The 16046-nt window shown below is 41.4% G+C and overlaps 1 protein-coding gene across 1 annotated transcript in view; it reads right to left on the reverse strand.

Moving 5' to 3' along the window:
• Window positions 1-1573: 1573 nt before the first annotated feature.
• MARVELD2 (MARVEL domain containing 2) overlaps window positions 1574-16046 on the reverse strand; it is a 16858-nt gene continuing 2385 nt past the window's right edge. The window contains exons 2-6 of the mRNA XM_019532296.1: window positions 13180-13212; window positions 9444-9580; window positions 7655-7826; window positions 3232-3282; window positions 1574-2193 (exon numbers count right to left, since the gene is read on the reverse strand). Of these exons, the coding sequence (XP_019387841.1) occupies window positions 2077-2193; window positions 3232-3282; window positions 7655-7826; window positions 9444-9580; window positions 13180-13212 (510 nt within the window). The 3' untranslated portion in view covers window positions 1574-2076. The remainder of the gene's footprint in view (window positions 2194-3231; window positions 3283-7654; window positions 7827-9443; window positions 9581-13179; window positions 13213-16046) is intronic.

A 16046-nucleotide genomic window follows, 5' to 3' on the forward strand; every position in this document is an offset into this window, starting at 1 on the left:
TTGACATGAGTTTAACCGCTTAATTCACACAGTATTATAGTAATGGGTATGTATGAATTAGTTACCTCACCTCTGCAAAGGGGAGGTTAGAATTATGCTATGCTGTGGTTGCTAATATAGGACCCTGTTCTTCAATCATTATAAAGACATAACTCCCATTTCTTGAAGGTCTGCATGATAAAGAACTGAAAAAATATAAGACCTAGTTAAATAATCAGGTTTAGGCAGCAAAGTGAGAGAGAAAAAAAGGAGGCTGGAACTGAATTTTTTCACCCTTCTGCTAGCTACTGCCACTCACTGACTTTTGAGAATGTTATGGCTCACCCTATAAGACAGAAGTGATCCTTAAGTCAACAAATTCAATCAGAACTGAAAAATCTTAATGAATCTGATTTAACAGATCACTTAAAGACATTAAGGACACTTTTACATGCGTTTTGGGGATGGGGAGTGGCGATGCTTTAATTACAGTGGCTCCGAGAATTGCTCCAATTAAAACATTGCAGCATCTTGTGTATCAGCATCTCTGTGCTTAAAAATGGCACTGGGGGGCTCTTGAACTTAAGCTTATTCAGTAAACTTTAGTTCAAGTGCCTCTACCACTATTTTTAAGCATGGGAATGCTGATGATGCACGAGATGCAGGAGGCACTGGAGTGTAATTACCATGGGGTAATTACCATGCTCCAGCAGCCTCAATTAATCAAGTCTGTTCTGACACACTGCAATTATAGTCTTACTGAAATCAGTGAAAATACTCAATATTCTTAAATGCTCTGCTGAATAAATCCAATAAGAAGAGCCCATCTTATACCATATGGGCAATAAGCCAAGTCATTATCCTGAGCTCCTAGTGCATGTGCATATGCTTATTATCAGGGATCTGGGTTTTCCAAGTCCCATGGAAAAATGGAGTAAAACACAGATTTCCCCCCTTACAGGAGTAAAACACAGATTTCTCATTTTAGCAGAGAAACCTGTGGATTTTGCAGTTTTGCAATGAGCTCTCTGCAGGCTGGCAGAGTTCCAGCCTGCAAGGGGCTGGGAGGGAGCAGGAGGTGGCAGTCAGACATGGGGTACCATGTGTATGTATACATGGCAGCTAGGCAGCCTGGAGAGCAGCTTCAGCAGGTAAGTGGTGGTGGGGATTGAGGCCCCCATGGCGAGGGAGTTGGGCAAGGCTGGGACTGCTGCCCAGCCAGATGGTGCATGGGGCTTGGGGCCCAGGGCTGCGGGTAGCTCATCAGGGGCGGGGGGGCAGTGGGGGGCCTGGCTCCCTGTTGCTACGTGCATTCCTGGGTACATGCTGCACTAGGGCAGCAGCAGGGACAGAGGTGTGGGGTTGTGCCCCTCACTGCTGCCATGCGCAGAGGGGACGTGTCACCAAGGTAGTGCAGAACTTGCAGAGGCAAGCAGCTTTCCTGAGCAGCTCTGCTGTTCCCTGCAGTGTTAGGTTGCACCCAGTGAGCTGCAGAGGCCCTGCAGGAGGGCAGCAGAGCAGGAGTCTGAGCCTCAGCCTGTGGTGGTGGGGCATGAGGTGCACAAGAGGCACCAGCAGGGCAGGGGGGGTAGGAGCGAGGGACACCGGCAGGGCTGGGGGTGCAGTGAGGGGGGGAAGGACTTTCATTTTAATCACGGATTTGGGGGGCTTTATAAAATAATTTGCAACTTTTTAAATCGGAAAATAAGGATCCCTGCTTATTAGCCATATGACTGAATGCTGGGTGATGTACACATTTTAAAAAACAGAGCCAAGAGAAAAGAAAATGAATACATTATTTCACATATGAATGAAAGAAATGGAACAGACTTTGGCCTCAATCTGCTATTAATAAAAGCATCAGATTAGTATAGGTGCCCTGAAAAAAAAGTCCTATAACTTCATTAAACTGCATTCAAATTTTGCCTGTTTTGTGCAAAGCCTGTCAAATACACATAATTTAAACAGGTTACATATAAAGCATTGATTCAGAAAGTAATTGGTTTCACAGCTGGAAATTTACAGTAAATAAATATTTAAAAATTATAATTTCTAGTTAAAAATAGTAAATATCTTCTACATAAAGTTCTGATAATTCTAAGTTTGCACATTCCAATTCATAACTTTATCATAGTCCTGAATTCGTTGTTTTATGTGAGACAGTTTATTTTTTAGGTATTCACAGCGTTCTTTTTTCTCCAGAAAGGAAGGATCCTGTAAGAAATACGTAAGCAATTCTGTAATTTATACAATGTACCATTCAGTTTTCTTTAACAACAATCATTCATTAGTATTTGCAACCCTCAGTCAACTGCAATCATATATGGATCCTTGCCCTCAAAGAACATATTTTTCCTCGGGCATAATTTCTTATCCCCATTCTTCTTCCCTTTGTGGCCTTAAGTGAGACTATGTGATTTTAGCATACATGTTAACCATTCAATAGAAAAGTATTTTTAATATTATTTGAATATGTTATGTTCAGCAATCCTGTTCAGACTCTCTGTGTGCACATGTGTTTTGGCATAATTTACTCGATGATAAAAATAAAAACTATGTACAAACTCAAATGAAAAACAGTGAAAAAAAAGCACTAAAATGTTCACTATGAACCAAATAAAAAAGAAATTTATAAATAAAGAGATTCATTTTACCCAAGATTTTAATGGGATACAAACAATTATCCTCATTCAAAACTGGCCTACCATAACTGTCATCAAGTAAAGGATTCCAGCAATGCAAGAATGCTATCTATTCTGCTCCTCCACCAAATATTTTCTGAGTCAAAAGAAAATTTGAGAATGTGCCCCAGGTAGTTCTGCCACTGACAAAACTCTTGTTTTTTTCTTATACAGGTAAATAGAAATGTACTGGCTCCAAGAATTAACTGAATGATGTTGGGCACCCTCTGAAGGCAAATGCTCATAGGTGGGACCTACTGACAAACTGATAAATATTTTATTTTAAGACATTCAACTGTTTCCTTTCAAGGCTGATTTACAGATCTAATCTTATTGGAAGAAGTGACCATCACTGAAGATTGGGATAGGTTGAGTACTAATTTTACCCACTAGTTTTAATATCCAGAGTTTTAAATGACAAACACATATCTCTCTAACAGTTGTGGATATGCAAGAAGGCTGGGCATACCTCTAGCCAACAGGTTGTGCTAACTTTTGACTTGTATCCTCTCAACTAACCTTAGATTAGTACTACAAGCTAGTGTTAAGATGTAAAGCTGATCATACTCACATTCTTTTTTCTATTATAATCCTGTAGAACTTTTGAAATCCTTTCCTGTTCCTATTAAAAAAAAAAAAAAAAAAGGATGAGGGGAGGTTAAGAGTTGATAAGACTCATGTTTGCTTAGTATTCTTCTGTTCATGCTTCTGTCATACGTTAGAAGTAATTTGATATGGTTAAAATTACTGTTAGTTTTTGTTTTAACCATAAACTGTAATTTGTTGAATTGTCGAGCATGTCACAATAAAATTTTATTAAAAATGAAATTTAGTAATTTATTTGAATTGTTTTCAAGTTTGCTAAGAAATGATGGAATAGTAAAATGGGTGGAAGTTCTTCATGATTAAGTTTTACAGAATTGATGACTTAAAATACAAAGACAATTCTGGGGGAACATTAAGTCCATCATGCATGCCTGGTCATCTTATTGTAGGATATTTCTCCACACAGAAACAGTTTCCAATTGGCTAAGACTTCTTTTTAAACGTTATTATTAATTAATATAGCTCATAAGAGATTTAATATTCAAAAACATACCCATACCCCAAATATAAATAAAGATAGATATTAACTTATCAACAGTACTACCACAAACCAATTCAATGTCCACAGAAGTTGTGTGTTCCCTTCCTTTCCTCCCCCAGGTTAAGTACAGACAATCAAAAAGCCTGAGGCTGACTCTGCAAGTTACTCTAAACTGCATAGATTGAACTGATATGCAAGTGAACAGACATTCAATTTTGGTTCCAGAAATGCAGCCACAGGCCTGCAATGGTTCAGGTCAGGAAGCACTAGAGCACAACTCCCTGCTCTGCTGGAGCAGACAGCTTGGGCCAGCCCACTCTCCCTGTCGGAGAGTGGCAGGGAGGGGGCTTGTGGGGAAGGTGCAAAACATCCTGGGCTGCTGCGAGACTGAGTTAAATTGAATTTGGAGGGGATCTGGAACATAAGCTCAATAAAACAACTGAACTTAAATCAGTTAAGTCTGATACTACATTTATCAGTGCTTACCTTACACTGGTTTCAGCCATTTTGAAAGAGGCTTATGTGCATTGAACTTCTGTTGTGTTACAGATCTGAACAGGTGTCTGATCACTTTGTACCAGTTTATAGGTAATTTCTGTCCCTAGCCTCAGTCTCCAACAGTTTGTCAATATTTCTGCTATTAGCAAGCCCCTGTGTTCTTTCAGCTCTGTGCAACAATTCATCCCATCCTTTTTCCTAAGACTGCATAACACAAATTTCATTATCTTCTACCCATCTCTGCTTTTAAGAATAAATTTAGAATAAATTTAAAACTTAAGTGTTAACTCAAAGAACTTGCATTTCAGTATTCAAAAATGTTTCTCAAAGGTTCTGGCTTGGACACAGAAGATAATTCTTTCTCAGAAAATCCCAAAACTTTTTGCCAGATTTCAAAGTAAGCATCTTTATACCTTCTCTCCTGCAGAATGCTGACTCAACAGGAGACCTTTTCCATTACTAAAACTTCCCAAACTTTTTTTTAAAACAGTCAGTGATTTTAGGAGTGTTACTTCTCTTCCAGGCTTTGCAACTGTAATTCTTTCAGCCACTAGAAAACAAGGAATTAATTCCCCATCACACTTGTGTTGCAGAGTTCTTAGGAAGGTTCAAAAGGAACACTAAGGGGTTATCTGATAATTGGAATCCTCTTATTTCCATTACCACGTCTCTAACTTTCTTCCACAACAGTTTAATTCTGGGACATATCCACTGCATGTGATGGAATTCTCCCAACTGATTATATTCCCTCCATCATTTGCCTGCACCTATATCATAAACGCATTTAATTTTAAGTGGGTCCAGATAACTTAAAATCCTATATCAAAGGTTTCTTTTATTGTTGTGCACATGGATGTGTGAGGAGGTGGTCTCCCATTGTTCCAGGTGGTCTCCCAATCTACAGCACCACTTTCTATTCCAATATCACTAGCCCACTTTGTGTTTTTTCACTATATAGCTATTTAAAATTGCTTTTATATAAACACAGAAAATAGACTTGTATGTATCATATGCATGACCAATATTTTTCTCAAATTCTGTCTACTGAGGTTTACTTTTCTTTAGGAGTATATTGAAAAGCATTCTACTTGCAGGTATTAGAAAAAAATAAATTGTAATGTCACCTGCAGTACAAACACTTAAAAAAAAAAAATCTAAATATATTTTCTTTAAATAACTATCCAATGCATATGATAACAACGTTTCCAGATATTAAAGCTTCCTAATAAATTATCAGGATTAAATTCAATATTATTATTATAGATGCTATGAGCTTAATTTCTTATACGTGTTGACCCTGGATTTCATTGTTATTTTCATAAAGGGGCAGTTATTAGAGGTGCACAGATACATTGGTCACAGATACGGTACAGACTGGTGTCAATACCGATAAAAGAAAATTTTTGCATCGGGTATCGTCCTGAGAGGGCTGATAAATACCCGTGCTGTGTGCAGCTGCAGCGCAGCACAGAGCAAAGCCAAGAATGTGGAGAGCTGCCTCCATCTGTTAAGTCAGAAGGGGAGGGGGAAGGGAAGGGGTGTGGGGGAGGCAGATCAATGCCTCCACGGTGAGGGAGGGAGGGGCCAAGGGCTGCCCAAGGGGGTGGGGGCGTGGAATGGAGGCACGGCTCCTAGGGGGGGTGGCTTCCATCACTGCTTGCACCCTGGGAGGTCAAGGGGGTATGCCCCCCACATGTGTGTGAGGTGGGGCAGGGCAGGCTGCAGCCAGTGCTGCATGGCTTTTCTTAGCAGGGGCTGGGCTCGGAGCAAATACCAGCGGCACAGAGGGGCTGCAGCCACCCCAAATTTCACTACTGCTCTGCTCCCAGTGCTGCCACTGGACACAGTCTCTGCTCTTCCCAGCATGTGGGTAGAAGCAGGACATAGATCCGGGCTGCACCTGGTGGTGCAGGGCTAGGAGTGGAGCAGTGGCAAAATCTGGGGTGGTTGCAGCCCCTTCCAGTGCCACCAAGAAGAGATGTGCAGTGCCGGCTGCAGCCTGCCCCACACAGATCTTGGGGGCATAACCCCCCTGCCTTCCTGGAGTGCAAGCAGTGGTGGGAGTTGTTCCATCCCCATGAGCTGTGCCTCCATCCTGTGCCCCCATCCCCCCACGGTTAGCGCCTGCCCCTACCGCCTCCTTTCCTCACTGCAGGGGCATTGATCTGTGCCCCCACACCCCTTCTACCACAACAGACTCACCACCTGGAGGCAACTGTACTGGAAATCAGATTGGTATCAGCTGACATGCCTCCTTATATATCGGCTATTGGTATCAGCCCCCAAAATCTCTATCGGTGCACCCCTAGCAATTATATACAGAATTTTGCCTGGAAATTTTTTTAGCCATGGTAATAGGTTGTTTGACTGCTGGACAGCATGTTTGCTCCATCTTTACTCTGGTTGATTGTGATTGGTGTTATCCAGTACACCAGATTTCTAAGTTCACTGGCTTGGTAGTAACATCGAATGTTTGGAAGCATCAATCTCCCCTTTTGCTGAGCTCTTTGCAGGATGGAATTTTTTAATCTAGGCTTCTTATTTCCCTAAATACATTTATTTATCATAGCCTGCCACTCAACTAAGAGATTTGTTCGTACTATAAGTAGTTTGGAACAGAAAATTAATCAAAGCTGAAATACTCATTTTGACTGGTGTGAATCTACTTAACTATGACATTTCATATTTTGACCCAATTTGATTCTTTAAATCAAAGGAATTTAATTAAAACTGTACAAGTGCTGCCATTTTTTTTAGTAATATTCACCTCTAAGTGTTTTAATGTAGTTACCCATATATCCATATATAGATGTCTATATATGGATAGCTATATATCTTTGCTACCTTTTGGATGCCTGGTCCAATAGCAATAATGTAGAAGCTCTGATTTTTCATAGTTAATTTAAAATTCTGAAATGTTGTCATATTTTATTATTTCTTTCTGTTGTTCAGATAGTGCATTAATTGGTTTTGTAAAGTATAACCTAACATCATCTGCATATAATGCTAATTTATGCTCTTTTTGTACTATGTTTATTCCCTGCATGTTCAGATTATTTCTGACTGTTTGAACAAATGGTTTCACAGCAAAAAGGAGGGATGATAATGGGCATTCTTGATATACACTTCTTAAAGGGGATTTTTTTCTAATAAGCATCCATTTACTCTTATGGCTACATACGGATTAACGCACAGAGCTGATATCCAGATTTGAAACACTGGTCCTAGTCCAAAAGCATCTAAAGATTTTTCAAAACTGCCAAATGGTTCCACCAACAGCTTTTTCAGCAACCAGTGACAAAAGGAAGTGGAGTTCGTTAGTCTCTTCTGTTCTTCGTTTTCTACATCACAACTCTGAGTTACTTTATAAACGACTTTGAGTTTCTTTTCTTTCTATTTAGGTACTTACAAGCATGCTTCCAGAGTGATGAGGCAACTTTCTCATCCATGCATCTAGTTCATCAAATTTTTTTAAGACAGCTTGAACTTCAGCAGAGAGCTCTTTATACTCAGCAAACTGATCATTGAACACAGCTTTATAGCGCTCTCGCATCTCATCTGTCTGAATGGCTGGGTATTTCCTATAAAAAAAAAAACCCAAACAAAAAAATCTATCACTTGCACCAGAATGATAACTTTCCCAAAAATTGTGAATTTGATTTCCTAAGTAATTTTTGTTAATATTACACAAAACTTTCAGCATGTTATACATACGATTTTGAAATGCAGAGTTGATTACACAAATTAGTATTCCCTAAAATGTACCTTGTGAAACTAGCTGCTGATCTATCAGTTTGAAGAGGCTATTAATTTTGTATGAATTTTAACCATATCTTAAATTTCCTTGGCCAGAAGTTATCAGCACTTGCTTAACTTGTCATACTGGACACTGTAATGCATATAATGCTACAGGAAAATCATACCAACAACTGAATTTTCATTATACTGTTTTTACAAGATTTAACCATGATAAAAAGGTGGATATAAGAGTTGATTTAAAAACCATGATTATTTCTTTAACATCAGAAGTCTCTCTCTGAGTGCCTGAGGATATTTGTTTCCCTGTTTAGAAAGTCAAAAAAATAGTTTTGGATTACCTGGATTGAAATATAATTTGTCCTTTTTCTGTTTAAGAGGCAAAGGAAACTACATTTGAAACTGCTGTTTGTAAAAAAAATGGAATGCCCGTTTCATGTTAAGGAAAAAAAGTAACTTCAGAAATCTTCCCTGAAAATAGTTGAAGTCAAAGGACATTACTGCTGGATCTCTCTGCTTGGAGAAAAGCAAGATCAGAATTTTTAAAAAATTACAGTTCTCTAAGTTCTGTAGTAATTACTGACCAATAAATCAAAAAATAGGTAAAATGAGCAGAAAAAAAATTACAAAGCAACAAATATGACCAGGAATGTGCAGAGAAGTCAGAGATAAAGGAGGCAGCACTAGGTACGATCAGTGCAAGGAATATTTCTTTAACTTCTTAGAAATATTAAGAAAGTAATATATTTGCTCCCATGTGCTATGTTTATTGTTTACTATTTCAGACATCTGCATTAAGACATTATAGCAATCTTGCATCTAAAGGTACGTCAAAGTAGTAAAGAGACAAATCTACTCCACAGGTCACTTTTAAATTCAAGCAGAAAACTGACCCAACGCCATAAATAGTTAAATACTAGTAAAAGAATATTACTTACCAGAGAGCCTACAAACAATAAAAGATTGTGCCTCAGTTTTCCTACTCCAGGATCCCATATCCAGTCATTAAGTGTCAAACCTCAAACTTTATTTTTGCCAATTACAGGTTCAGTTACACACTTTAAAGAAGGGCCATGTTACAGATTTGTCACCAGCTGGTTCAAGCTGTAAGTAGTGGAATTTCCTGTACTTTTGTTTTTGATTTATTTTTCTATATTTATGTTCATCCCCATTTACTTGATAATGAGCTTAACTTTGGATTTAATACTGAACCAAACTTTCCATTTTAAATATTAATTTTTCCAACTATTCCGCATTTACATACAAGACAGACAGGGACCCAGTAGTTAACATTCATTTCAGGAAGAAGTCTGAGACCCACAGAGAATGAAGTATGATATAAAGGCTGAAATTGTTAGATGAGACACTGGGGGGTGAAATCCCACCCCACCCTGCTAAACTCAGTGGAGAAATTTAATGGAAAGTATTGTTAAGACACTTACGCTAAGTAGTCTGGCATCACTATAGGCTTAGGAATGTGGCCTGCTGGTATGTGGCCATTGAGTAGCTCAGGTTTCACTTCCACTGATTTTAACTTCCTGTAACTGACTTCTTCTTGTGGTCTGTCATCATTTTCATACTAAGTTTTAAAAGTAAACAGTTAGTCAATTTTATCTCATATACAATACATGCATGCACATATACAAAACACATTTTAGGGAAGAGTTAAAAGTTGCAGGTATTAAAACAGCATCCCAAACTCCTCCCAAATCTCATCTCTCTTATAAGCATTACTATAAATGAAAAGAAAATCTGAAAACTAAGTACGTTAGTGACATTTCTCACAGAACCATCACCTTACATCGGCTTCAGTACCAAGGCTAACTTCTTGATATACTTTCTGTGGGGATTTGGAAATACTTGTCTGGGGAAAGTAATTTAAAGGAACCTGCCTCAGGTATGTTGACAGTCTTTAATTTTCATTGTGCAACAGAATGCTAGAAAAAAAGGAAGTTCAAAGCAACCAGCTTCTTCTCTCTCAGCCATCAACAATCTTTCCCTAGAGCTAATAAGGTATTCCAGAGAGCACGCTGAGGGTCCTGCTGGAGCATATAAGAAACCTGACTTAGTGTTGTAGTACGCGACTGGGAAAATGATGGTTTCTGAGAAGGATTAGCATAGTATGAAGCCCTCAGGGTCTTTGGCAGAGGTTCTCAACCTTTTTAAACTTAATCTTCAGTTAGATTCAAGGCACTCCTTGGGAAATGCCAGGTCTTAGTTTTCATTCATTTTTTGGCTACAGAAAAAAACAAATAGAGCAATTCTTTTATTATAAAAATATCACAATAGGTCAGGATGTTTTTAATGCTGGATTCATATTTGAAATCCCTGGTTTGTCTTGTTAATCATGATTTTACACTCAACAGTGCTAACACTGCATGGCAACTCACAGCACCTTTGAAAGGACATGGCACCCTGATTGAGAATCACTGCTCTAGGAGAACAGATCAAAACCTGCATGAGAAGTGTTGTACTAAGTGATCTGGGAAGCATCAACCCCATCTGTTCTGAAATCCCAGTACAAGACACACTAAGGGTACTAGTATCTTTCTGCAATAGAAACACTATATTTTGGGCATACACATTGTTCTGGATGAACTAAAATCTCCTGGCTTCTGCTAATATAGAGTGAGGCATATGAACCCTGAATATCTCATAACTGACACCGTGGGGTTTGTGCTGCCCCACAAAGATCTATAGGGGCATCTGGGTTAGATCACTGAGCACATACGTGTCCAGAATCACTGCTCCCCAATCTATTTTGAGCATGAAAACAGAAAATCCTAAGAGGGACTCAATACAGACAGACAGACTGGGGAGCAACTAAGCTTCTCTCACCTCTTCAACAATTTATTCAGAGGCTCTGCCTTATTTGCAGAGACAGCACTTGGTACTTTTGACTTCAAGTGCAGAGATCTGGAGCTCCTGTCTTTGCTAGTGATAGTGCAAAGCAGTTTATGGCAAAGCTGCCCTGATCTTATTATCAAGCAGAGGAAGGGTTTGAGTGGTGATGCAAGGCAGTGTTGGCACCAAATCCCAATCCTCAGCATTTTTGGTCAATTCAGGCTTCAGCTTGAAAGGTTTACCTGAAATATGTTCTAGATTGCCTCAGAGAGGGCTTAGAGGCGCTTCTAATGCTTGTCATATTACATGTGCAGATATATCATACATATATCAAGATAGGCGACACCTAACCTGGGTCATCTTAGACAATATCCAAATTCCACAACGTGGCCAAGATTTGAAAACAATGAATTACCTTCCTCCTTTATTAAGCATTTTAACTAACCCTTTCTTCCCCTTCCACCTACAAAAAAGAAAAAAAGGCAGGGGGGAGAAGGATGAACTTCTCAAAGGAAACACCAAAGCAAACTAATGGAAGTGCTGAGCCTAAAACAAATTTGGAGAAGCAGTAGAGCTGGTGCTGTGCACAAATACTCTAAAATGTTTTCTCAATGCAGATACTGACATGCCCAGATAAAAAAGGGCAGGAGAGCACCTGGACGAAATTGAGACAGAGATCGTAAACAAAGCGTCCTGAAAACAGGTGTGACTGGAAGGCAAAGATAAAATTGAGAAAGCCCAAGTCATTGGGACCTAGAAGAAAGGTGCAGTAAAGGATGATGTGCTACCAGTTTTTTGGGGGAGCTCCTTTACTTACCATAGTCAAGAAAGCACTGGCTAGAGTACTCACAGGGCAGCATCTATAAAATGTCAACCAAACTGTCCCTGCAAGTATCTCTCATTGCTGCTTCCCTCAACAACCAAAATAGGCGCTTTCCATCAGTCTTGAGCACAGAACCTAGGCCATAAATAGATGACGCATTTGTCCCAGGAGAAAACATTTTGTGCCACAACCCAACAGTTGTAAGTTTCCTGTCCCATTTGAATTCTTGCCAAAGTATGCAGAATAAAATACACTATCAATGTGTGTAAATGACTGTGCCACTCCTGTTTTGATCCAGGTCAAACCCCAGCATAATTTGGCCAACATCAAATGTGACATCTATTTACAGCTGTTCAAAATGCGACTCCTGTATGGACTACTGCAAATTTACTTTTTCTGGCCAGTCCCTACTCAACCTATTCCCAGGTAATCAAGTCAATCAGAAACTCTAAGAGTCACGAAATACCCCAGGGCTTGGTCCTGGAGCCTACGCTGTTCAACATCGTCATCAGCGACTTGGACGAGGGGGGTGAAAAAACATGTTGTCCAAGTCTGCCGATGACACCAAGATGTGGGGAGAGGTAGGCAGGCTTGAAGGGAGAGATAGGCTGCAATTAGATTTAGACAGACTACGGAAGTGGGTGGATGGTAATAGGATGGGGTTCAATGTAGATAAATGCAGGGTGCTGCACCTGGGGAGATGTAATCCACAGCATACATACAAGCTGGGCAGCTCCCCCCTTGTGAGCACAGAGGCAGAAAGGGATCTTGGAGTCATTATTGACTCCAAGATGAACATGAGCTGCCAATGCCAGACCGCAGCCAGCAAAGCCAACTGTACCTTGTCGTGCATCCAAAGATGCATCTCAAGCCAATCCAGAGAGGTGATACTTCCCCTCTACGCGACACTGATCTGGCCTCAATTGGAGTACTGGGTCCAGTTCTGGGCACCACACTTTAAGAAGGAAGCTTGCCTTGAGAGAGTTCAGAGGAGGGCCACCCACTTGGTTGGAGGGCAACAGGGCAGGTCCTATGAGGAGAGGCTGAGGGACCTGAACCTGTTCAGTCTCAGCAAGCGGAGGCTGAGGGGGCACTTGGTGGCTGCCCACAAACTCGTTAGGGGAGATCAGCAGCAAATAGGAAGGGTCCTATTCCCCCAGCAGCACCAGGGGTGATGAGGAACAATGGCCAGAAGCTGCTGGAGAACAGGTTCAGGTTAGAGATTAGGAGGCACTATTTCACTGTTAGGGTGGCTAGGATCTGGAACCAACTTCCTAGGGAAGTGGCACTCGCTCCTACCTTGGGTAAATTCAAAAAGAGGTTGGACGAACCCAGTGTGTGCTCCGGCCAGTGGGTGGGGGGGTAGACTAGATGATCTATTCAGGTCCCTTCTGACCCCTAACTACTATGAAACTATGAAAACCCCACATTTATGCATTTTGAAATATCAATAAATTTCAAAGATAAATTTTGAAATATCAGTAAATTACAAAGATAAATTTGATTCTTACCATCCTTTTTGGTGATACAGTTTGTGTTTTCATCTAATAAAAAAAGGAGAAAGAAAATAAGAATGAGTTTCTTGTTCAACATAAAAGGTTAAGTGTATGGACAGTCTGCAAATACACTAACGCATAAATACTTAACCTTATAACAATCAAGCATTTATGAGCTCTACTAATATTTTATTATAAATAAATAATATATATATCAAGGCTGTCCAAGTGGTGACCTGTGCCACCGCTGGAGCTTTTTCATGGACACCATGAAATTAGCTCCACACTATGATTTTTAAGGGTTGCAAGCCTGTGCCAGAACAACGTGCAAAAGCACAGGTTTCTTTTTGTAGGCTGGCAGCGTTCCAGCCTGTAAAGGGAAGCCCAGGCTTTCTCAGCCTCCAAGAGGCTGCTGAGTGTGTGGCCAGGATTCAGCCAGGCAGCCAGATGAAAGTAAGTGTAAGGTAAGTGCAGGTGGGGGAAGAGAATTGGGAGGGCCAGGGCTTGGGGACTGTCGGTTGAGGTGGAGAGGAGATGTGCCTGCCATAGATTTGCTGAAGGCCAGGGCTAACGAGGCTTATTTTCCCCCAAACTTTTTGCAGCAGCTGGTGACAGCAGTAGCACCGCAGTGCTGCCATCCTGCAGCGCTTGGTGGCACTCGGTGTACAACTGCTTCTCCGCCGTGGCTTACAGCTGCAGCATGTGCTGGTTCAGCAACAGTCCCATGGAAGGGAGGAGCAGGGGTCAGGTGGGGGTCAGCTCCCCCCCCCCCAAATAATATTTTCTCCAACCACTTACAGTGCCTGCCACACAGGCAGCACGTGTGCTGGTAAAGTACCATTTTCACAGAACTACCAGGACCCATTTGCCAAGATCAAGTGTAGTTCCATGAATATTCCGTGAAAAATGATACTTTACCTGAGCATGTGCTGTGAATTTTCTACAAGAAATCTGTGATTTTCTCAGGGCTCCACTTGAGGCTGAACACTGCTGCCACTCACATCCTAACTCTTTGCTCACTGCCATATTTGGGGTCTTCAATCACCACTGGCAACTCAAATAGACAGCAAGGAAAAGAGAAGAGGAGGAAATGGTGGCAGCATTCACCCTCCCCATGGTTCTGGAGCTATGCAAATGTCATGACGTTGGCAGCCACTAGAGGTAGGCTGGATCTGGCATGTAGGGCTTGTCCATGAGAAGCCCTACATGCCAGATCCAGCCCATGGGGTCAAATAAAGTTGGAAAGCCCCAATAGAAATTATAATAACATTAAGTTTCTTCAAACCTCTCTTGAAAATATCACATAATTAAAGAGTAAAAACAATAGTATTGTAGCCATTCAGCGAATTTTAGATTAAATACTCCCATTGCCTCCTTAGCACCTATTACTTTCACATATTTTTGTCCATATTATTTTGTTAAGATTACTGGGGCAGGGAAGAGGGGGCAACTCGTTCTCATTGGTTTGAAAGGGATGTTAGAAAACTCTTTCATGCTTTCGGAAATAAACACCAAGAATCTCTCAGGTCAGCCTAACGACCCACTATAAGAAATTTCTGAAGGTATTTCCAAGCAAATAACTGGAACGCGGGCTCCTGGAGAACAGTAGGTAAGAATGCAGAACAGACCTGAAAACTGACCTAGAACCTAAAAGCTAACACTGTAAAATTTGCTTCAGATGCAAATATTGGATTCTTAAAATTTTACCAATTGCCAAACTAAGTTATCTTATCTAGAATTGAGAATCTGGAATCCTTTTTCACTATACAAATCAGAAAACCATTATCAGAAACACAAAAAAACTGTAACAAAAGTTTTGTTATCCAGCACCCATGAGGAATGGGGGGGTGCCAGATAACAAAACATGCCGGTTAACTGAGAAGACCAAACAGGTGTCTTTGCCTGTTCAGGCTGCTGCATCCGGGGCGTTGTCGCCCTTCCGGCTGCATTGCTGCCTCTCCCACAGGACCCGAGGCACAGGGAGGCCGGCCCCGTGCAGTCTGCTATGCCCCGGGCTGTGGGGGCTTGGCGAAACCGGAAGTGCCACGGTAGGCGCTTCTGGTTTTGTTTTTGCCTTACAAGCCGGCATGCCAGTTAATAGAGCATGCCAGCTTGTAAGGTGCCAGATAATGCAGGTTTTACTGTACTGACTAGATTTAGCTTTGGCTTCTCACAGACAAGTTGTGTAATTATAGGGGTGGACAGATAAAGATTTTCTTGGCCGATACTGATAGCTGATTACTCACCATGCATACCAGCCGATACTGATCTGATAACAGATTTACAGGAATCCAGCCAGACAGCATGGAGAGCAGTGCCCTGAAAGCAAGTCTGTGGAGAGAAAGAGGTGTGGGGGAGGGCAAGGAGCACGGGAGGGCAGATCAAGGCCCCCACTGTGAAGGAGGGAATGAAGCTGGGGGACACTGTTGAGCCAGGGCACTAAATGGGACACAGGGACAGGGCAGGAAGTGGGATGGAGCCGTAGGTGGCTTGTCCAGGGGGTGTGGGGCAGGATGGAGAATGGCTTTCTGCTGCTGTACACCCCCATCCTGCCCCACGCCCCCTGAACAAACCACCCATGGCTCTATCCCACTTCTTGCCCCTGGGTTCAAAGAATCATAGAAGTAGGGTCGGAAGGGATCTTGTAGATCTTCAAGTCTGACCCCCCGCCTGGGCGGGAGAAAAACTGGGCTCAAATGAGTCCAGCCAGGTAGGCATCAAGCCTCTTCTTAAAGACGCCCAGGTTAGGAGCCAGCACCACTTCCCTTGGAAGTTGGTTCCAGCTTCTAGCTGCCCTAACTGTGAAGTAGTTCTTACAGATGTCTAATCTAAACTTACTCTACAGTAATTTGTGTCCATTATTCCTTGTTATGCCAGGGGGC

The sequence above is a fragment of the Crocodylus porosus genome, unplaced genomic scaffold (assembly GCF_001723895.1).
Source record: "Crocodylus porosus isolate Cpor-Errol unplaced genomic scaffold, CroPor_comp1, whole genome shotgun sequence".
Taxonomy (NCBI): Eukaryota; Metazoa; Chordata; order Crocodylia; family Crocodylidae; genus Crocodylus; species Crocodylus porosus.